The sequence below is a fragment of the Protopterus annectens genome, chromosome 8.part1 (genome assembly GCF_019279795.1).
Source record: "Protopterus annectens isolate FY-2018-M chromosome 8.part1, PAN1.0, whole genome shotgun sequence".
Classification (NCBI taxonomy): Eukaryota; Metazoa; Chordata; order Ceratodontiformes; family Protopteridae; genus Protopterus; species Protopterus annectens.
This window is the reverse complement of record NC_056742.1, coordinates 70,506,776-70,531,974: the sequence shown is the minus strand read 5'-3', so window position 1 is coordinate 70,531,974 and position 25,199 is coordinate 70,506,776. Positions and strand designations below refer to the sequence as shown.

General features: G+C 37.1%; 1 protein-coding gene across 1 annotated transcript in view; it reads right to left on the bottom strand.

The window, feature by feature from the left end:
* LOC122810195 (neural-cadherin-like) overlaps positions 1 to 25,199 on the bottom strand; it is a 1,307,756-nt gene that overhangs the window by 957,530 nt on the left and 325,027 nt on the right. The window contains exons 6-7 of the mRNA XM_044081677.1: positions 6,497 to 6,746; positions 4,918 to 5,060 (exon numbers count right to left, since the gene is read on the bottom strand). Of these exons, the coding sequence (XP_043937612.1) occupies positions 4,918 to 5,060; positions 6,497 to 6,746 (393 nt within the window). The remainder of the gene's footprint in view (positions 1 to 4,917; positions 5,061 to 6,496; positions 6,747 to 25,199) is intronic.

Below are 25,199 nucleotides of genomic sequence, written 5' to 3'. Positions count from 1 at the left end.
AATAGAGCTGTCATGGCTAAATCTGTGCCTTATCACTGTTGCAGTATTCTTTTTACTTAGGATATCTTGTCCAAGATAGCTATATGTCCGGCCAGCATACCAAAGCCTTTATAGCTTCCCAGCATCTTATGTTAGACATATGTCCTATGTGCAAGGTGTAAAATACATATGTGATATCCTGATGCCTAATCCTCAGAACTTCTTTGCCGTCACTCTGAACACTACTTCTAAATTCAGTATGCATCTCATTCAACGAACCCTTTCACAAGCTTCCTTCTTTCAGGATGTTGTCTCTTCAGACACTTTTCCCTCTTTTTCTTCCTCTAGCTTTTCTGATTTTCATGGACTTGAAGGACACTTACTGTCATATTCCTATTCATCCTCTTTTCAGGGTACCACTTTTCAGAGGATGTGCTTCAAGTTCTTCAGGAGGCATTAAAATCCATTAGTAGAAAATCATATGTGGCTAAATAGAAGACATTTTCTATCTGGTGTCTCAGGCATGGTCAGGATCCTTTTTCAATGGGTGTCCCTATTGTCTTTTCTTATTTCTATAAATTGCTCAGTACTGGTTTGTCATATTCTTCTGTTAAAGCTAATCTGTCAGACATTTTTTCCTGTCTGCCCCTGAATCCTCCTTTGTCTTCTAGTTGTGAAGTCAAGCAATTCTGAAAAGCATTCTTCGTATTAGGTCCCTAAGAAAACATATTCCTCCTTCTTAGGACTTTATTTTTTTTTCCTGAAAAATTGACTCCAACCCCTTTTGAGCCTGCCTTTTCTTCTTCCATGCAGCATTGTACTTGGAAGACTGTATTGCTGGTTGCTCTTACTTCTGGAGGTACTTTCTTTTTTGTTTATTTCACAAAGACAGGGTGTCTTTTCCCACTAATCCTTCTTTTATTCCCAAGATGGTAATGATTTGCCCTTGAATCAGACTATTTATCTTCCCTCCTTTTTTCCTTCCCCCATTATCTACTCACGAGAAGGTACTACATACCTTAGATGTATATAGAAAGTTCAGATACTGCTTGGAAAAGACAAAGATATCAGAAAATCTGAGCAACTTTTTGCTTCCTTTCATGCCAGGAAATTGGGTTTGGCAGTGTGTAAGCAAACCATCTTCTCCTGGATTTCTAAGGCCATTTCTTTTTGCTATTCTTTTCATGGCAAGCAGCTTTCCTCTTCTGTTTGTACTCATTCTACCAGGGCAGTGGCCTCTTCTGGTGCTTCTTTCAAGGGCCTGGAAACTTGATCCATACTGGAAGCTGCTTCTTGGTTTTCTGTTCACACTTTTACCAAACATTATAAAGTGGATGTCATTTCCAGGGCCAGGGCTAGATTTACCATGGCTGTCCTTCATAGGTTTGTGGAGGGTTCATCTCTGCCTTCCTCATCCCATACTTTATGTATGTTCTTCTTAACCTTGGGTGGTGGTGCTCTCCAGAATGGTTCACTGCTGAGGGTAAAGTGAATGGGATAAAAAAAAATCATCACCTCCAAATCAGATGCATATGAGAAATGAGAGGACTGCTCTCTGCAAAAGAGACTGGAGCAATTTCCCAAAAAGAAGAGTTTAATTACTTACAGGTTTTCTTCATGAGTAAAAGTAGGAGACATGGAAACCGACCAAAAGGTGACCATGGTATTGTGAGTGCTTGAACATACTAAATGGCAATAAATAAACAATGTTTTTGCAAAGGTCAAACTTTTTCTGTACTCCACATAGGGGATATGGCAACACAACAAATGTATACCCCCTTGGACACAAAATCCACTCAAACAGCTATGCTAGTATCTCTGTGTAACAAAGCAGGGTTATAAAGTTTTGGATTTAAAATATACATTTAATTGAATAGTTGGGAATACTGTCTGACATGGGGGTTGTAGAGAGCTTTGTTCCGTACATAAACATTGTTGATTAATTTCCACATGGTATTAAATTCATGTTTTAGTTATTTTCTTATTTATACATTCACTATTATTTCCGGATTTTGAGTGTCAGTTATTTGTACCTTTCATAATTTTGGTTTAAGACTTAAGGTATTCAGCCATTTAAGCTTCAGCCTATGATAGGGTACCCAGAAGGGCTTTCCATACTACAACAAGCAGTTGCCTTTATTTTTTAGCAGGATTTGGTAAAAATCTGCTTTCAAGATTCTGCTTTTGATATTGTGTTGTTGTGTGCTTATCTCTTAAACTTCCTGTAATACCACTTCATGTATTATAGGGGATAACCACTCTGCTGTTTCAATTACAGAACGAAAAAAAAAAACTTCTTAGAAGTTTTTATATTTAAAATATCATAAGAATAACTGATAAATAGTGTTGTGGAAAAAGTATGACAAAGAGACAGAATGATGGAAGTAACAAAAAAAAAGGAAAGTCTGTTCAGTAGAACCTACAAAGCCCCAAGGGACAGCAGTAGATGTGATGGTATAAATGAGTTAAGTAAAAAATGGGAGAAGACAGCTAGTCAGACTTTGGAAAAAAATGGAAGTAGCACAATTGTATACACCTAACAGTAATCTTTCTGAATCTGTCCCAAAGTATTTGTTACTACACAAAATAATAATCAAATTCCTTTTCTAACCTACTCCTTCACTAACCCCACTACTGTGATCTCACAGACAGACATGCACTCAAATATTTACTCATACATACACCAACACACATACATGCATACATACACACACACACACACACACACACACACACACACACACACACACATACACACACACACACACACACACACACACACACACACACACACACACACACACACACACACACACGCACACATACACATGAACATTATCTGACCACTTATTCTCCCAGCACTTGCCTCTACTATGATAGATGAACACAAGCTTTTGGTCATGTTCATTAACACAAGTGGCCAGGTGCAGTAATGTTACTTTATACCTCCGATTCTCTGTATCACGCAGCTGTGTAATAAGATTTCTTGGGGAAAACATATGGCTGATTAGCATATGCCTCTCCCCTGAAATGTGTCATTAGCATTTACCACGGCTGCAGACACAGCCCACTAAAGCACTGTGGTAGGGATGTCTCTTAATCAGAAATGGTCACCTCAAGATGTATACCTGCTGTGCTCCTCACTGTAACCTTGCTGAATCAGCCCCACATATATAGCTCAGTTTCATTACTGAACATAAATTATGAAATTATGTATATCAATTTATGCAGACAGAATTAAAAAAAAATGTTTGCCCATGTTAATATATCAAGATCAACATTACTTGAAGGTAGATTGACAAATCCAAGACCATATTAAAATAATAATAACTTTAAAAGAGCATACATACAATTATAAGCACAAAGTTCAATTGTAAGTCTAGATATAGAGAAATCATTTGACACAATAAATTTTGAAGCATTATTTCTACTATTAAATGACTATGGATTCCCAGAAAAAAAAAAAATTGAACTGCAAAAAGGTTTATACTTAAATAATAAAATACACATTAAAATTAAAACATTTGTATTTCAAGTGGTTAATATTAAAATAACACAAAACACAGGCAGCATTGGTTCATGCTTATTAATCACACCCAGTATAACCCATACTCACTGTTTAATTCAAAATATATTAATAATATATGAAAACAAAATATTTATAAATAAATATGTAATAGTTATAAATGGTTATTTACAGTATATCTATGTTGTGCAATGATAGGATTAATAGAGGGTAAAATAAACATAAAATGACAAAATACTTTATATAGTCTTTTAATGGTATAAATAACACTAAAATAAGCATATCTGAAGAAACAACAAAATAACATTCCTTAGATGAATCAGATTGGTTGAACTTATAGAGTATAAGGAATGATATCTTAACAAGAACTCATGGATTTAGTGAAAAAGATCTACAACAACATCCTAGAATATTAAAGCACATAACCAATACATAAACACTATAAAAACAAAATAAGTAAGACAATACTATCAGATATTTAAAAAATCCTTAGAGAATACAAAGAAGACATACAAGATGCTTTTCAGAATTCAAAATTTAAAAATGAAGATATAGAATATACATATTTATGATAGAAAAATGTAATTTTCGAGCCTATTTCAAAAGCATTTATCCTCTCCATGTTGGAAAAGTGAAAAATATAGACATTTTTGCACAGAAGTTTTATACACCAAAAATAATGAGGACTGTCTCTAATAAAGAAATAATCTCCTGTTGGAGAAGTAAAATAGAAACCATAATAGAGTGGAATTGCATATTTCAAAAATGTATACCACTTTCAGAATATCGGGAGAATATTCTGTCATTTTGTCAAACTGGACAAATAATTTGTATGACCTGAATTACTTATTTTACATGATGCACTAGTTCCTTGCTATATTAATAAAGAAGAATGCCATATCCTCTGCTAGATACTAGCTTTAACAAAGATAATTATTATAATTCTATAATTTCCTAATTTCGTGAAATTAGTTCATGGCAGAGAAATCGATACATTTCATCTAAAACTAATACAATTAGCATCAAATTCTGCCCCACATTTTCAGCATTGTTAGATAAATATATGACTGATGCTTCTTAAATCTGATAATACAAGGTATGTACATTTTTATTATTCAAGAAGTAACTGTTTCATTTATATGAGAAAGGAAAAGAGTAAGTATTTGAGAACAAAATGTAATGAGTGCATATAGTTGATATTTAATTATAGCTTTAAATAAATAATACAAATTCAGATTTTCTAGCTGAGATATTGAAGTTTTATTCTTACTTTTCTGTGAACATATACATTTCTATAGATTACACCTATATTAGTTATTATATGTATTCACAATGACCATGTTACACGTTGCATCTCAACCAATAAATATAAAGAGGAACAAGGAAAGCAACACTTACAACAACATGTTTACCTTTTTGTTTGTCAATAACAAAGTTTCCATCTTCATTTCCAGCTGTAATTGCATAAGTTACTCCATCACTGTCTGGGTCCGTTGCGTGCACTGTGGCAACTAAGGTATTAGGTCTTGCATCTTCAGAAACAAATGTCCTGTATCTATTGAAATATAGATATTATAAAACTACATGTCTTAATATGAAATTATAGTATATCAAACTGTATTAAAACATATCTGATAGTTTCATTTTAATTATGACTTTTTATCCTGGTAATCTTGTCAGATATACATAATTTCTGGAGCCTATTTTTAGCTCCAGCACTGACGATCTGCTGCCCCCAGTTCTTCCTTATCCACCATATCTACTGGACCTGACTTAGCCTCCTATGGGCTATACTTGACCCATGTTTGGGGTAATTGAGAAGAGTGAGGATCTTGGGGCAGGGTCATACAGCTGCCAGGAAGTGTTTTACACTATCTTTCCCACCCCATGTGCATACTCCCTACCACCCCACAAGTGGGACATGCATTGAGCATGGGCACTGAACCACCTCTCACTTCTGCAATGGCCTATCAGCAGAATGCCTGCACACTTTTAGAAAGCACCTCACAGTTGTTTTTCCAGTCTCCATCATAAAAACGAAACTGCTCCAATGTGTACTGAGTGCACACCCCACCCTCCTCCCTCCAGGATGGGAAAATCCATCCTTCCTTGCCAGCACTTCACTTATCTGAGTCACTAACTGAACTTACGTCACTTAAACCAAATTAAGGACCTCAACCCTATACATCATAATGCTAGTCATGCTGTTTAAACATTATTAGTTACTATACTATGTTTTCATCCAATTATTGAACAAAAATAAATAAAAAGACTAAATTCCTCACACTATCCCCTAATGAGCTGTATCATTGTTCTGTATCAAGCACAAATGAATATGAACAAAGGCACGCACGCACGCGCACACACACACACACACACACACACACACACACACACACACACACACACACACACACACACACACACACAGAGTCTGTCATTATCACATGACAGGTAGTCATTAATTCTAATCCTGTCCTTATCAAATAGCTCAAACAAATTATTATGATGAAAAGAGCCAGGTTTCAGATAATTAGGGTGCTTCCACACCCTTAAGCTTTTTGCAGCTCTGCACTCATGAATATAGTCACAAAAATGTTGTCTAATTGTAAACTTTGGTATTTTACAGCTTTTCTAATTTTCTAATTTTTTAAGATCAATGATTCATTTACCTCATATGTTTCTACACCCTTCTTAAAAGATTTTGTCTCAAATATAACTGGCATTCTAATTTACATTTATTAAAAAAGTGTTGTGTGACATGGAAACAGCACTGTATAAAATAAGAAAATAACACTGCAGTCCCATTGAAATGCAATTAATTTTAATAAAAACTGGATCTTCCTTTTCCACCTCCAGGATTTCCTGATGCAGTGACAAATCAAATATTTTTTGTACAGAATCACAGCCTTCTCTTAGCTCTGAGGCAGAATGAAACTAAGTCCTGACTTGTTGTTTTAAGTCAGTAAATCTTGTTGTCTAGATACTCACACTGTTTGTGAAAACACAGGTGCTTCATCATTGACATTAGACATGCGAATTCTGACAGTGGCTGTTGCGGTATTCGGCACCTCTCCTTTATCCACAGCCACAACAACAAACTCATACATGTGATTTGGTTTTTCATAATCCAACTGTCGAGCTGGGAGGATGACACCATCAGGTGAAATACTAAAGTCTGGGCTGAGAGTATAATAAACAATGTCCGCATTCACTCCTGAATCACAATCAGTGGTAGACACTGCAAAATAAAGCATATTTTAAAAATGACTTCAGTAGTACTGTTGCACTTAAAACACTTCATTTACAACAAAGATTTCAGAAAGTCTATCTGACTTTTAATTAGTCTCATAGTGACTGATAGAAGGTAAGCCATTAACTATCTATTTTCTTGGCGGCTTGGCTTTTTTATGACCTCAAAAAAAGTTACAACGTTTCCAAACTGTCTTATCCCAAAACACAAGTAACTTGTACAGAGTAAACACTTCAGATAAAGTAATCTATGGTTAAAAATAAAAAATATGGGTAAAAATGTTGTTAGTCCCTTTATTTTTATACACAGGTCAGACATATGTTTATCAACCAGAGGAGAAGTTGTGGATAGCAGGTAATAAAGACTTGAAGGATTTTATCTGGGAGTGGAAGAAGGGAGCAGTCAAGTAGTCAAGTGGGATAAGCTGATCCTTCCAATAGAACAAGGTGGTTTCGGACTATATGATTTGAAGGGGTATTTCAGTCAAGGCTCCTATACATAGCACAAACAGAAAGCTATAATTCAAAGCGAAAAGGGATGATGATGAAACAGTGGAGAAGCTCAAGAAATAGGGAGAGGCTGGGATTTTGTATGCAGATCCTTAAGGGGAATAACAATAGCCAGACAGAATGCTATACTATTTCAAGAACTCAGCCAACATGGTGATGGAGAAAGGAGATTTTGCCAATAGAAGTGACTGTAATTATGGCTACAGATAATAGGCAAGAGGGGGCCAGAATTTACTGGTTAAAACTGGCAAAGATATAAAGGTATTGGGAGCAGATAATCAGAGATGAAAAGGTAATAGAATGGGAAGAGGCCAAGGATTAATTTGGACTGCAGACTAAAAATTGCCTTCCCTATCAAGGATTAATATTAGAGTATAGGCAAAGCAAAAGAATAAAAGGGAATCCTAAGTGAAAGGCCAGCACTGGAAGAGTTCTTAGTAGAATCTAGAACAGAAACTGCTGTTAAAAAGAGATAATTAGTAGGACATATAAAATATTGCATGGTAACCATTAGGAATCAATTGGAGTAGATTAGAAAAGATTGGGTAGACAGATTAAATAATCAATTCCCAAAGAAACATTGGGGGATATATATATATGTATGGCTCCCAAATATGCAACAAAGTCTAGAAGATTTAAGATTTTTGCTTAGAAGTGTTTGCATAGATATTTTAGACCCCAAGCAGACTCCAAAGAATTTTTCCTCATGTAGACTGCAAATGTTGGAGGTGTGCTTGCTTTTTTCAGAGTGTAAATGAAGTTTGGCAACAAACTAAGTTGTCCCGGCACATCTTCATGGGAGGGGGTTAGGCTAATATTAAGGGGAGTTAAGTGGGTTGGGGAGGTGAAAGGGTTAAATGGAGGCAGGGATGGTTGGGAGGAAATGAGATAATGCTGGGGAGGGGCTTAAGAGGTTTACTTTAGTGTAGTTGGGTTAAGCAATCACATTTTGGCATGAACTTGCTACCCACCCTCCCTCCCTCTTTTTCATTGGTGGGGAGTAGGGTTATTTATCAGTGGGGGTAGGCAGAGAAGAGGGATAGGCTTGCCCTCTTCTGTTAACCCTCAGATGTCTGGATGTTCATTTCAAGGATCTGGGGAAAGGAAATGAGTAGTTGGAGGAAGTTTGCTGAATAGATATGCAAGCTGAGGTAAGGATGGTGCTTATTTGGTGGAGGGTAAATTCAATGGATGGTGTATGAAGTGAGTTGGTACGCTGCTTCATTAGTAAAGTAAGCGAGTAGAGGTATGGACCCTGCTTGTTGGGCAGGGTGAGTAGGTATTCTGCCCTGATTAACATTGCAATGAGTAAAGTAAGTGAGTAGAGGTATGGACGCTGCTTCCTGGTGCAGGGTGAGTAGGTACGCTGCCCTGATTAACAGTACAAGGATGTTATGCTGTATTTAGAATCAGTTGTATTCTGGATAGTTGTAATTAATAAAGCTGGTGATCAAAGCTATGTTATGGAAATCTAATAAAGGTCGTCAAATGTCATTTGGTGTGATGTGTGTTATTGAAGGGGACCGGGACAATGAGTTTGCAGACTTTAAAAATTCCCTGCAGACTACTCTAACAGAAATACTGGGTGCACAAACTGGTGTAACTAAGGTCAATGATTTGTAGAGCTGTGATACAGAAACAAATTGCCTAGACATAGTAAGGTCTTGCTGAGTTTCATTCTGGTGGCTGCCAAAAAGGCAATCACTAGAAAATGAAAATCAAAGAATAAACCAACCGTCCTAGAAGTAGTGAATATAGTAACAGATAAAAGAACTTGAAGTGAGATCATTAGAAAAGGGTAGGAGCAAACTACATAGAAAATATTGGAAACTGTAGGAAGAATAGATGCTGAATAATGTTTTGGAGAAGGAATGAGGTTTAAGGGAAGGCAGGAACTGAATGAGCCTTGTAATGTTTAACCGATAATGACTGCAGAGATTATAAGTGATATATGACATGGTTTGTTTTCATTTATATAAATGCATGATTGCCCATGCCATAAGTGATAATTTAATAAAGATGTTTATTGTTTAAAAAAAGCACATAATCTTGAAAGTATGACTGCATATGATAATTAATACAATTCAGTCTTGATGACTGCTAGTTAGTCTTAAGATACACATATAATAGAGAACCAGAGACAGCATAGAGTTAATTCTATAAATTGTATATACAAGTTTGTTAAAAACCAAAACAGTACTACTACACCAAGGTTATAATGCAATAGGGGTATTCCTGATGCTTATGAATGAGCATAGCAAAGGCAATATTTATAAAGGCCATTTATGCTAATGCAAAAGTTCTTTAAAATAATGAGATGCAAATGAGAAATGTTGTAAAGCAATTCATAGTCCAATATCCCTGTGGTACCACATACATTGTTAAAAGAGATGCTTCACCTTTGATATTGGAGTTGCAATCCAAGAATCTGTTTGTCCAAGTATGCACAAGCATTTCCCTGACACACAAAAAAATGATTTCCCCCAGCAACCCCTTCAGTAATATTTCCTAGTATGTGTAAGCACAAAAATGAAACATTCACCCAAGTGATCCATTCAGTAAAATGCCTTGGTATGCAATAGCAGTAAAATGAAACATTCACCCAAGAGACTCCTTTGGTAACATGCCCTAGTATGCACAAGCATCAAAATGAAACATTCACTCAAGTGATCCTTTCAGTAAAATGTCCAGGTATGCACAAGCACTAAAATGAAAATATGTCCCCAAGTGAGCTCTTCCATAACATGGTCTAGTATGGACAAGAACCAAAATAAAACATTTCCAAGTAACATCTTCAGTGACATATCCTAATACACACAAGCATAAAAATGAAACATTCACCCAAGAGACCCCTTCAGTAACATGTCCTGGTATGCACAAGCACTAAAATGAAATATTCATCCAAGATACCCTGTGGTAACATGTCCTAGTATACACAAGCACCAAAATGAAACATTCACCCAAATTACCCCTTCAGTATAATGTCCAGTTTGCACAAGCACCAAAATGAAACATTTCCCCAAGTGACCCTTTCAGTAACATGCCCTAGTATGGACATGCACCAAAATTAAACATTTCCCCAAGTGACACCTTCAGTAAAATGCCCAGGTATGCAGAAGTACCAACTAATCTCCCCTCTCATCTCTGTATTCTCCCTGAAAACCTTCTTTATACTGGCATAAGTTCAGGGCTATTTACAAAGTTTGTTTCAAATGAATTAATTATAGAGTCATGTCTATGAATCAAACTCATACGCATACGTGTAAAGCTCTTTAACAGCATAGTAGCTGCTCCCCTACTTCTTAAGCATTTAGCATGTTACCCTTTTATTATAGGGGGCGTGTTTACAGCAACTACTTTACATGTTGGCATGCATTCTCACAGTCTCAGACTTGCACATCCACATAGTGCTGCTCTTCATAGTTCACCGCTAAGAAAATGCAAAGCCCCAAACTGTGAAAACCCCGCCTTAAAAGAGTTATACTTTGTACAACAGTTAAATAGCATAACAAGTTTATGGAATTATTTTCCCATACCCTCCCAAATCCTTGTTACTAAATTATAAACCATTGGTAATCCATGTGTTATACATGTATATCAAGATTTACTTCCTGGGATTGCAAAGTTTAATCACAAAGGAAAGTTTTCCAAGACTAGCAAAAAAAAAATTAAGAAATCAATAAGTTACAAGCAATTATTCACCACAAATCAGGCATGATTTTGTATGTATATCAGCATGGGTGTTGGAGGTGTATGCCCAAAAATTTAGCACAACACAGTGGAAATGCTGCTATGTGACATATTTTGTTTTTCAAGCTGTTATGCTACATGAAATATACATGAAAAGTAAAACAAAAAAACTTTGCATCAATAAAATCAATGTAGTATAAAAAGGGTTGCTGTACTGCTCTATATCTATGCATAATAACAAGCATTCATATATTCTAACTGCATAACGTCTTAGTATATTTCTTTCTGGGATGTAAACTCTAGCTATAAATTTAGTCTGTTCCTTTATTTCATACCTTTGTAAATGGAGGAATGTAAGAAGCAGTTTCCCCACAGTGAATGTGCTACATACATGCTGGACATACCACTCAACTTCTTAGAGCAAGAAATCTGGACAAAGCCATTAACAAAAGTGGGACAAAGGCCAAAAAGAGGGACAGTTTTTAAATATTGCTCTTACAAACTTAAGAAGTTGCTAGAATCCCAGGTTTTGCATTAGCATGGATTTTCTGATGGGTATGAAGTCTAAAACTCAATTGCCTGTCATTATTTTCTAACTTCATTCTTTAATGATTTGCCACTAATTTGCCAGAAAACCACAATTTTATGAAAAACGGACCAAAAATATGAGGCAAAAATCTGGATGTTCTGTGAAAAGCTGTACAGTTGAGAAGTATGATTACTGCAGACTCCTGACAGAGATGTCATTCTCAGTTCTGAAGTTCAATGCTGCTTGATATGTACATGTACAATTGCTATCAATGGAAAAAATGTGAAATCAGAGACAAACTAGAATATGCAAATTTGCAAGCAGGTGCAGCAATAAGGAAGCTAGATGGGCCTTGTAACTCTCATCTGCTACCTGTACATAGGAAAAGAGACTGCATACTTCTCAACTGTACAGATTTCACAGGATATCCATATTCTTGCCTAATATTTTTGGTGCATTTTTCATAAAATTGTGGTTTTCTGGCAAACTAGAAGCAAATCATTAAAGACTTAAGTTAGAAAATAATGACTGACATTTGAGTTTCAGACTTCATGCCCTTCAGAAAATTCATGTTAATGCAAAACCTGTTACTCTATCAACTTTCTCAGTTTGTAAGAGCAATATTTAAAAAATTGTCCTTATTTTTGTGTCTTTGTCCCACTTTTATTTATGGCTTTGTCCAGATTTCTTGCTCTAACAAGTTGAGAGGTATGACTGTTGTCTTCATTTGAATGTTCCTGAATCCCATGAGAAAACTGTCAAATTAAGCATATGGTTATCTTTAAAGTTTAAGGTAGTGGATTAAACGCTTAATCTATTTACATTTATGGTTAGCACAGAGGAAGGTATGGAAATGAGACATGTAGCTGCATGTTCTAAATACGTGCACCAAAAGTGCAAATTTTGTTCCTAATGCCAGTGAGTAGCCATAAACCACATGAATATTATTGATTGAGAGCTGATGCTACAGAACAGCATTGGTATAATGGTTAAGATCTTTACCACACAGGTACAAGGTAGAGTTTGAATCTGACCTCTTGTTATTAGCTAGGCTTGTAATAGACTATTTGCTTATGAAGCTACAAGGAATAAATCACTGGAAGCAGTGTAAATAACGTCTTTAACAGGAACTGATTTGACATTTTAATATTGTTGGCTGTTTTCTATTGCTTTTGTTGACAGCATAAGTCTGTGGTTATCAGCTAAATAGCTAAAATACTGTTGTCAGAATCCAGTGTCTTGAACTCCAAATGATCATAAAATTATTTAATGGAATACGGTTAAGGTAATATCAGAAGAAACAGAAGAAAAATACTTTTACAATATCAGCATTCTCAATAAAAACAAAGCACTTACCAGAAAGGATCTACAGACTACATTAAAGTGAAAGCCAGAAAAAGAGCTTTATCATCCATACTTGTGCCAAATCCTCTTTGCATATCTATCATCTTCAAAAAATATCAGTCCGTGCTATTTAGCTATGAGCATCATAAAATAGTATGGTTCATTTTGTAAACAGAGTAGCAAATAAAACACACCACTGTCTTAACCAATCAGATAGGTAGACCAGGGCAATAGAATCAAAACCTCTCAGACACTGCTGGTTAACAAAATTCTGTACACAAAAAATATTTATCACCTGATACATTAGCAAATTGCTTAAACCAGATAAACGTCTATGCTCTGCTAACAACCAACAAATAGACATACCCTAAAGATATATAATGTTTGTTAACTGGATTTTCAGCCACAAACAGGGATGAGGAAGCAAAAAATAAAAGTTAAAAATAAATAAATAAATAAATAACAAATACAAAAAGTGAATATAAAAGTCACATGATCAGAGAAAAGTAACAATACATGAAGATTAAGGCTTTTTTGATGCATCTTCATGCTGGAACATTTTTTCCTCATACAGCAGTATATACTTTTTTCTTTTACAGCATTGCCAGTGAAGCAACAGGTAGCAAACTCTCCTTTGATGCAGAAGGCTGTAGGTTCTATTTCCACACCAGGTAGACTGATTACTGATACAGCAGATGAGCATAACGGGGGGAGGGGTATTGCACTGAGTGTATTGTCTTTGGATGAGATGGTAAACTGAGGCCCCATCAAACTGAATTGGTGGTAGCTCAGGAGGATGTAAAAGGTCTCACAGCACCTATTAAAAAGAGTAAGGAAAGTTTGTCAATGCTCTGCCAAACTTCCCCTAGTATAAATACCACCTCAGGTCTCACCTGAAAAGACACTACTTGCCTAGTGGGACTAACCTGGTCAACGAAGGGGAAAAGAAAAGCACAATCCTAAAATCAAAACTCATAATGGCTAACCAGTTAACTTATTCTGTCACCTACATCTGTACACTACAGAGTGCTAAGCAGTCACTACTTGGTCTAGTACTACTATAGTGCTATCGCAACACACACAGCTAAGCAGTCATTACTTTGTCTAGTACTACTATAGTGCTATAGCACCACACAGAGCTAAGCAGTCACTACTTGGTATAGTACTACTATAGTGCTATCGCACCACACAGGTCTAAGCAGTCACTACTCAGTCTAGTACTACTATAGTGCTATCACACCACACAGGTCTAAGCAATCACTACTTGGTCTAGTATTACTACAGTGCTATCACACCACACAGAGCTAAGCAGTCACTACTCGGTCTAGTACATATATAGTGCTATCGTAACACACACAGCTAAGCAGTCATTACTTTGTCTCATACTACTATAGTGCTATAGCACCACACAGAGCTAAGCAGTCACTCCTTGGTCTAGTACTACTATAGTGCTATCACACCACACAGAGATAAGCAGTCACTACTTGGTCAAGTACTACTATAGTGCTATCGCACCACACAGAGCTAAGCAATCACTACTTGGTCTAGTACTACTATAGTGCTATCGCACCACACAGAGCTAAGCAATCACTACTTCATCTAGTACTACTATAGTGCTATCGCACCACACAGAGCTAAGCAATCACTACTTCGTCTAGTACTATTACGGTACTATACAGCATGAAAATTTCTCCTCCTTTATCTAAATCATTCTTGTAACCTAGACACTCACACAGACTAATACATCTCACACACCTCATTCATCTGCCTATATCATGTCAACATGGGTCTAGGACTATTCACTGAAAGCCCATTTCACTGAAACACATTTGAATGTGCACAATTCACTGAAAGCTCAATTCACTGAAAACTCAATTCACTGAAACACATTTCACTGAAAGTTATATATGGCCATCCCCACTGTAGTGTGACCCTGGAGTTAGAATATATGGTAAGGGGGGGCACCGCTCCCCAAATTGGGGGTTGTGGGGGGCGTAGCCCCCCACCTATTTTAAATATTTTGAATTGCACACATCTGCTGCGGTAGCGTTGTCGCCTCACAGCAAGATGTTGTCCCGTTCGATTCTCAGCTAGAGCGTCTACTGTGGAGACATGCGTGAATGGGCGTACCTTCGTTGAAGGTTGTGCATTAGGGCCGGCAACTCAGCACGTAAAAATCAACTGCCAATCGTTAGCGGACCGGAGTTCCGTTTTGGCGACCCCTCTCCGGGAAAAGCCAAAAGACACAACAACAACACATGGATACTTGCAATTTCAATATATTACTCTTTTCTAAACTTAATATATATCCAAACTATGTGGGTGGCTACACCCCCCCACACCCCCCTTACTATATATTCTAACTCCAGGGTTGCACTACAGTGGGGAAAAGGCCATATATAACTTTCAGTGAAATGTGTTTCAACGAATTGAGTTTTTAGTGAATTGTGCTTTCAGTGATTTGTGCACAGTCATTTGACTTTCAGTGAAATGTGCTTTCAGTGAGTAGTCCTAGATCCATCAACATATCTGCTCTTTGCCATAGAAACTCCAGCCCAACTATGTTTTTCCCACCTTTCAGTCTCATAACTCAGCACAAATCTTCAGCTAAATTTCTTTTCTTTATCAGTTACTGAATAAAGCACTGGGACAATACAACTATAATGCCAAGTGAATCTACAAGTGGCAAAGACATCGTAAATATAGGTTAATAGGTGACTACTAGGCTAATGGCACAAGAGTCTTTACAAGCCTAGCCAATTATACCCAGAATATGACAATATTATATCTTAATTCCCCAGATATGGGATGGGGTAGTATCAAGGTAGTTGGTCTTTGGGTGTTGGAGCCCTGAGTCAATTTATAGACTGTCTCTGTCCATAAGGAACATGGACATTACCCCAATAGTAAATTTACGGTTCTCCATCCATTTATATTGGAAAGGTCAATAAATGCTTGTTGGTAATTACAGTTATGGTCTAATAGCAATGCTTAGGATTTATTGCTTATTACTGTGTAAATAAGACCATAATTTTTATGTATTTCTGGCATCAATAATAGCACATAATATTAGACATACAGTAAAAGCTGCAAGAAACACCCAGTCAAGCTAAAGTTTTTGCTGTGCATTAATATTAATGTTATTGGCCTAAATGTAACCATAAAAGACTTAAAAAGTAAAAAAAAAGTCATGGACATTCAGAAGCCATTTAGCTGAAACACTTGATGTCCTTAGTGGGTCATTTGCATATATCTCATGGGCCTCCACTACAGGAACTTTAAGGTATCACACAGTGAAAACTCTAGCTTGGCTGAGTTTTTCTTGCAATTACTGAATGGTTTGCCTGTGTCTCTTTCACCCTTTAGTTTGGATAATATTTGACATATCTAGCATATAGTCACTTGTTTACTGCTTACCACATTCGTGGCTGATGCTTAATTCTTGATAATTGTATCATCTGTCATAGTACACTGCTAAATGTTTATCTATACCTGCAAACCTGTCTTCACAAATGACATTTTTCTGACATTTTTATGTGTGCTGTGTGTGTGTCCGTGCATGTTATAATATATATACATATACATACACATATGCACATATAGATAGATCTGCCTGTATGTGCATCCATGTGTGTGTGTGTGTGTGTGTCTGTGTTCATGTGCGTGTGCGTGCGTGTGCGTGTGTGTGTGTGTGTGTGTGTGTGTGTGTGTGTGTGTGTGTGTGTGTGTGTGTACATATATATATATATATATATATATATATATATATATATATATATATATATATATATATATCAATTTATATTGATTGTGTTAAAGTTTTATCAAATGAAATGGGAGTCTGAGTTTTAGGTTGAACTCCAATTTCATTGACTATTTTTTTATTTTTTATTAAGGCTTATCTTAAAGGATTGGATTTAGATTTGTTGGGTTATGTTGCATTCATGGGAGAGTGCTGTTTTAGGAAACTGTGGTTTCGTTGTTATTTTTGGATGATGTGTGAAAATATGAAAGTAAAGGTATGGATGGTTTACCCCTTCCTGCACTGTTGTGTAATCTCAGAGTTGACATATTTTAGAAGCAAGGGACGTTTGGGATTTTGATGGCCCATGGCAAGGAATTTCTTTTGTCCTGATATTTTTTTGTCTTTCACTGTTTTGACATAAGCCTGTGAATGCATGTGTGTACACACACACACACACACACACACACACACACACACACACACACACACACACACACACACACACACACACACACACAAATATACATACATAAATAAACACTAATCAGTATGCAATGTAGAAGGTTTTATGCTGGGCAGCATACTTCTCATTTGTACCAAATTTCCCAGAAAATACTGGATTTTAGCACAAAATAGAAGGGTGCCAAATACTCCAATGTGACTCCTTCAAATTTCAATTTATTTTCTGTTTTTATTTAATTCAGTAGCATACTGAGTTCATCATGTAGCACCTGCATGCCCCATAGCTTCTTCTAAATGACTGTGAATATATTGTCAGTTAGTGAGATGTTATATGGTAATGTATGAGGTGGGATTCTGAGTGAGTAATAAAGTAAGTACTCTGTGTAATGCAGCACATGACATTGACATTTGCAGCTGCAGAAATCCATTCTGATGGCAGGATTCAGACCAGGAGGAAAGCAAAGAAAGTCCCAATCTAAGACCAAGGATATGAACTAGGAAGTAGGAATCCCATGATGAAAAGAGATAGCCAGGCATGGACAAGGACAACATTGTAATCACTGGACCCCCCCCCCCCCCCCGAGGAGCAGAAGCAGAACAACTTGGTCATGGATAGGATTAGTATCATACAGTTAGGATCTGAGCTTTATGGTGTCACTGTGAAGTTTTCATATCTCTCATTTGTCCCTGATTTTGCAGAATGTTCCTAATTTTTGCCTCATATGTTTGCCCTGTCCAAGCTGCCCCTCATGAAATGTTTCATATTCTAGTCAATCACAGAGGGTTACAATCAGTCAATAATGGCCAACATTAGATTTTTATACTTCTTATTGTTCAGCAAAAGTATGTTGATGCAAAGCCTTAATCCCATTAACTTTTTGACAGATTAGAGTAATATTTTAAAATTGCCCCTGATTTTGGGTCTTTGTCATCCCATTTATATTTTGGCTGTATGCATAATTCTTGAGCAAATAAATTGAGTGAGGTAGTGTTAAATGCCTTATTGGGATGACAAGTTGCATTATATTCACTGCTCACATGTAGCATTTTCCTTGATGAATGAAAGATATATCCTTTGGTGGAAAAGGCCAGAAAAATGCTAGATGACCTGATAATTTTAATACAGAAAAAAATTACCACCATAGTAAGATGTTGTCCTTTTGAAGAACAAACTATGTAATACATTGAGACTGAGTTTTCGTGATGGTAAAAATGTGGGAGATCATTTTGGATTTGTTACTTAAATTGTGTGTGTGTGTGTGTGTGTGTGTGTGTGTGTGTGTGTGTGTGTGTGTGTGTGTGTGTGTGTGTGTGTGTGTGTGTGTGTGTGTGTGTGTGTGGGTGTGTGTGTGTGTGTGTGTGTGTGTGTGTGTGTGTGTATGTGTGTGTGTATGTGCAATCACACGATGATTTTTCATGCCATGGGTATAAAATATCTACTCTATTACAATGAATGTGGGTTTAGACATGAAATCATTTACAACTTATGGTCATCTTACATGTGACTTCTGTGTTAGGAGAATTATTTGAAAGATAAGGATGCTAAAGTTCTAAATCAAGTACATACTTCTGACTTTTTTCCACATTCACAAAGGTGTACTTGTGGTGCTAATTATGATTTGAAATACATTATGTCTTGCAGATGAAGTTGTTTCAATATGCAGATAAGGGAGAGATGATGTTATTTCTCAGATCAGGAGCCCCCTTTACAGTGGATGACCAGGGACATTTAATCAGGAACTACCTCCTCCACACAATTATTAAGATTTTAAAATTGGTAAATTATCTCATATTTTAAAAAGCTTATTACATTTAGGAAGACCAGCCAACAGAGAAGGCTAAGGGGAATGAGGAGATCGTGGTAGAATCACACTTATTTTACAAAGACTCAAGTGTTAATGTTCAGTCTCTACGCATTACAATTTTATCCAGTGAAAGTATCAAAGCTTAATTTGAATAACACATGATTATTGCGCTCATACTTGCATAATTTTGTTACTCTGTTTTTTATATTTGGGTTTCTGTGTGGTGGAATCCCACAGTAAGTAAATAAATAAATATGTACATACATACATATATACATATATATAGGAATGGCTGAAATGCAGTTCAGGTATTAGCAGTAGTAACTAGAAGGTTTTAAATGCAACTGTAATGCCTGCAATGATTTTATTTGTATGTACTCTTTATCATTCACTTAAGATCAGCCTCACGCCTGGATCAATCTGTAGAATCGTTCCAAGGATTTTGAGCCCATTAAGTAACTTAATGACAGTGGAAGGGCATACAACTAGGTTCAGCAGAAGGCAAACCCAGGTGAAATGCTTCTCAAAAAATGAGAACAGAGTTTTCTCTGCCAGTTGTAAGCAGTTTTATATATGTACTTAAAGGCAAACATAAGATTACCATGGCAACTGAGGTTCATTTATTGAACTTAAAATGACTGATGAACAGATATCTGAAACACTATCACATGAACAAAGTCTAGATAACTTACTAATGTCTTTCGGCTTTTCCAGGTTAAGGGTCGCCACAGCGGAACTCTGGTCCGCTAATGATTGGCAGTGGATTTTTTTTCAGTGCCGAGTTGCCAGCCCGACGCCCAGCCTTCAAAGAAGACACACCCATTCACACACGCACCTACCTGCATGTCTTTAAACGTCACTCGACTGTGGGGAGGATATGCAGACTCCATACAGAAGGCACTCCAGCCGAGAATAAAACGGGAGACCCTCTTGCTGTTGAAGCGACAACGCTAACCACTGCACCACCACGGCTCTAAAGTCTAGATAACTTAAATGCATAATAAGTACACAGTGCAGTGTAACTTGCATACATCAGTATGACATAACATAAGAATTAATTACTTTGTGAGACAATTCAGTGATTTTAAACTGCTACATTTATAGAACTTAGTGTTATAGAATATATATATAGTTATGTTTAGACTGAAAATCAATAAAGAAGGTATTATAAGAAGCAGATCAAACTGGAATTAGCTGGATGTTTTCATTGTTCATTTTAAATCGAGTGTGTTCGGTTTGGTGAAACACAGATGTTTTAATGCCATAAAGCATCCTTTTTTATGAAGTTTTGTTTTAAAATATCAAGGCACAGTTCATCAGTCTCAAATCTTTGTGGAACATTTTTTTCAAAATATGGTGACTCAGAACATCTCAGTGCATTTGTTTGATATTTTGACAAAGTGCCCATCTAACTGCAAGTCTGTGAATCTCAAACCAATGAATAGTTCAACAGCTATCAAAGCGCTATATCAATGGTGCTTGTTTATACCCCAGCTAAAAGTCTCAAAGCATATTCACCAGTTCTAATTTCAAGAGGATAAATAAACATCTCAAACTATGTAATCCATAAGAATCAGTGCTTAAACAAAGACAAAATAATGAAATCCAGCCCCTTACTGGAATACTCTCATCTATCCTGTCTGGTAATGTTTCTCCTTGAACAACATTAGACAACTAGGAATGCCTGACTTCAGTGTTCAGTTTTGCTGGCTAATAATACCCAGGCAACAGAGCTGATGATGATAATGATGATAATGATGTAATTTATGATAATGATTTCATTAGACTGTGGCATATTACTCAGCATTAATAGCTCCCCCAGTACAGGCATGGGCAGTGGAAATGCCATCATTATGATGGTGAGGCATGCACACACATGTGGTGTGACACTCTAAACAGACGTGCACATTCTTAGTACCACAACCGTCCCTAACAAATCAAATAATCTTGTAAAAGTTCTCATAGAACTAATGCTGCCTTCCAAATTAAGGTATAGGAGCCACCACAGATGGTAATTGGATAAGCTTGCTCATTTGTTCATTGGCCAAAGTGATGGCTTGACTACAGTAATGTGCAGACATGTACTACAAAGCAAGTAGCAAAAATCAGAGAAGAGCAAACCATGTGTGTATCTAGGGGTACTTGAAGCAGCTATCAAGCAGAAGTGGAAGTAATGTTTTATTTTGTAGTCAGATTTAACCCTCAGTGCATTGAAAAAGAAGGCATAAAGTCAGCCAATCAACATGTAAGAAGGTGGCAATTTTTAGTCATGTGATTCAGCAGACATATTAGTAATTGAAGTAGTAGGCCTCTCTCATAATGCATGAATAAAAAAATAATGGTATGTGAGAACAGAGACAATTCTCAAGGTTTCACACTGGAATTTAACTACATCTCTTAGGTACCTGCAAAGTTTGACACAAATGTAGTTAATATGTTGACCTAGTCTATATCAGATGCTACTATATTCAGCACAAATGTGCCACTATGCATATTTTGAGAAATACATGACAAAAAATATTAGGAAAGCAATCCATAATAGATATTAAGAAGTTCATCCACCTAGTAACAATTGATAACAATTGTCGTAGTACAATTTTATTTATTTATTTATTTTTATTTTACATTTGTTGACTGGGTTAGTCCGACTGAGCTAAATAGCCATTTTTCAGTGGAGGCCCGGGGAGAAAAGCTCCACAGTTTTACAATTTTTGTGTTAACAGTGTCAGCGGGTTACAATGTATACATACAATGAAATACATTTTATCAGAAAAATAATAATGGAGAAAAAAAAAAACATAATAAGCATACATAAGAGAAATTATTCGATACAAACATTTTCAATAAACAGTGAAGAGAGTTCATAGTGTATGTAGTTATTTCATGAGATCTGTGACATTAGAATTGGAGATAAGAGATGGAGAAGAAGAGTGATGCTTTGAAGAGGTTTACAAGCTAAAAAGGTTTGACGTTTTGGTGATTACGTATGAATTAATAGACTAGATCAGGGAGGATGAGTGCAGAGGCAGGGTCAGGGAGTTCAGAGTTACTCTCTAGTGGCAGGTTTAAATTGATTTGGATGTTTCAGCGACCTGATTTCTAGTGGTAATTTGTTCCATGATATGGTAGGATCGAAGCTGTAGAGGTTGCAGCCAGTTTTAGTCTTAGGTTTGTACATTTGTAGTAGGTTAAGGTCAGAGCTACGTAAGGCCCTAATGGGGGAATATTGAGAGATGAGGGAAGATAGGCTAGGGCAGAAGGACTTCAGGTATAGTATAGAGTGAATCATTTGTTGTTGAGAGAGAAAAAGCTAGTGAGGTAATTCCAGCCAGTTTAGGTATCTTAGTGAAAGACAATGATGCGATTTATAAGTCTGGTGAGCAGCGAATCTGGCAACCTTATTATAGGTAGACTCTACTTTAGTTAGTAGTGTGGAGTTCAGATTGGTAAGAATTTGGCAGCTATATAGAAAGCTAGAGAGGGTTATTTTTGCTTTGTTAGTTAGAAACTTTTTGTTTCGATAAAGGTCAGGTTTTAGGTGTCTCATTTTGATGCACTTGTTTACACGTAGATCAAACTTGAGTTGGTCATCTATCATTACTCCTAATAGTTTTGTACTAGGTTCAGCATTAATGGAGGTGTTATTGAGGGACAGTACAGAAAATGTAGATTTAAGGTGGGTAAAGTTCATTGGGAGAAATAGTATGAGTTTTGTCTTTTTAGGGTTAAGAATTAGCTGGTTGTCACAGAGCCAGGGTTCAACTGAGTTAAAAGATGCTTGAGTTGCAGAGATAAGGTCAAAGGGAGTATCTGCTGTATTTTCAGCTGATTAGAGATCTGTGGCACACATAATTCTTTGTACACCTCAGCAGATGGTATTACAAGTGGTAGTTTAATCTGTTAAACAGGTTAGTGGTCATTCTTGGATATTTAGTCATTACAATTGCCTTAATTACCAAGGTTAACTAAGAAGAATAGAAAAAAAGTGATCAAATGATCTTTATTCTACACAAAACTGCAAATGTAATGTGACACTTTATACAGAGCATACCAGACACGATACAAATACGTCTGAATCTGTATGCATTTGGAATATTTTTGATCTCTGCAAACTTCAGTGAAATCTCATTGATGCTGACATCATGATAACACCGATGCTAAGAGACTCAACAGCAGACTTTGGCTGTTTTCCGACAGCATCAAAATTAAGGAACTGATATGGCTGGTTTGCTTGAAAGACAGACACAGGCATTTGAAGATAAAAGAATCACCATCAATAAATGAACAGATAAATGGAACTTGAATAATTCTTACACCATGTGCATGGTTGCATGAAACCTTGCCCACCCTAATAACATCACTGACCATGAAACAAGACATCTTTACTTCTGGCCAACACCTGTGAGTGCCAGACTAGTCCTCATGATTATCATCTGGTATTTCCCCTTCTTGAAGGGAGGATATAATATGCCAGTCTTTCAAGCTCTGCTCAAACTTCATATGGATTACTTAGTGAGATTCTGTGGGCTAAACCTGAAAAGTCAAGCATTATATTATTTTAAAAGAATACTGTAATAAACAGCAGGGCAATTATCTAGATATAGTCAGCCTAATCTACCTATTTATTTCTTGATGGACTGAAAAGAGTCATAGGCGTTAGGCCTTACTGATAATCTTCATCTGTTTTGTATGCCAGTTGTTTTAGTGTTGCAGAAGCCTGGCACAATTTTTTCATGTAGAAATAAAACTAACACCCAGTATAGACATTGTGGCATGCTAGTTTTTTTTTTTTCAGTAACAGTTGTTTAGTTTTCTTCAGCACAATTAAACTATTCTGTGGTAATTGTTGGGCACTTATATTTGTGAGGTATAAAAATTGCACAGGACACTAAGGATAATCACAAGGCTTTCTTTAGTTATGTTAGGAATCTGGGTGGGAATTCCCAGATATGCTCAGAATTAGTCCAAAATGACAAAAAATACACTGAACCCACAGACATTGCTAACATCCTAGCTGACAGGTTCAGAGCAAACTCCCCCCCCCTCCCCACCAAAAGGGCTAATATCTATCCCAGCAGAGTGCTGCCCCCCTGACATCTCAGATGCTCAGGTAAGAGCTGCCCTCTCCAAAGCAAGAAACACAGCATCAATGGGACCAGACGGTGTCCCGGGCTGCGTCCTACATGAACTAAAAGAAGAGCTAAACCCGAACCTAAAACTACTGTTCAATCTCAGCCTTACTACAGGATATGTACCCAAAGAGTAGCGTACAGCAACAGTGGTCCCTCTCCACAAAGGTGGTGCCTCAATGGATCCTGGAAACTATCGCCCCATAAGTCTCACTAGCTTGGTCTGCCAAGCTATGGAAAGGATCATCATGGACCTTATAAATAAAGATATTGGGGACCTACAGACACTGGATCCTACCCAGTTCGGCTTTGTTAAGGGCAGATCCTGTCTCTTAAACCTGGTCGACTTCTTTGAAACAGTCACCAAGGCCATTGACAAGGGGAAGGTGATCCACACAGCCTACCTGGACCTCGCAAAGGCCTTTGATAAAATACCTCGGGCATTATAGATAAGCTCACCAGCTTAAATATAAACCCCTATGTCACTAGATGGGTTGCAAACTGGCTCAAGGACAGAACCCACATGGTTAGAATAGCTGGAGCCATGTCAGACTTCAAACCAGTTACAAGTGGCGTCCCACAAGGCTCAGTCCTGGGACCTCTCTTGTTCGGTATATATTTCTCAGAGGTACAGGCCAACATGGAAGGACTGTGGCTAACCAAGTTCGCAGATGACTGCAAACTGGGTGCCATAATAGACTCTCCAGCCGACACAAGCATCCTCCAAAAGGGCCTCATAGAAACAGACAACTGGTGCCAGAGCCATGGCCCCAAGCTAAACACCAAAAAGTGTATAGTCATCCCCTTTGGCAAAAACAAAGTGCCCACAAATTACCACATAGGTGGTAATCCAGTAAGTACAGAAGAAATAATTAGGGACCTGGGGACCCAAGTTGATAGCAATCTCTCATTTGACAACCACGTGGCCAAAGTGGTTAGAAAAACATTTTATATAGCCCACGTAATCATGAAGGGATTCACATCTAGATCAGGGGAGGTCATCGTACCTCTTTACACATCCCTCATCAGGCCCATAATTGAGTACAATGCCCCTTTTGGGATGTACCTTACCAGACACCTGCAGCAACTGAAAAGACCCCAAAAGTACCTCACCAGGAGGGTCAAGGGGCTCAAACAGATGCCGTATGCTGCCCGGTTAAAGAAACTCCAGCTCTACTCAGTGGCATACTGCCTGCTCAGAGGCGATCTGTGCCTGATGTATAAAGCC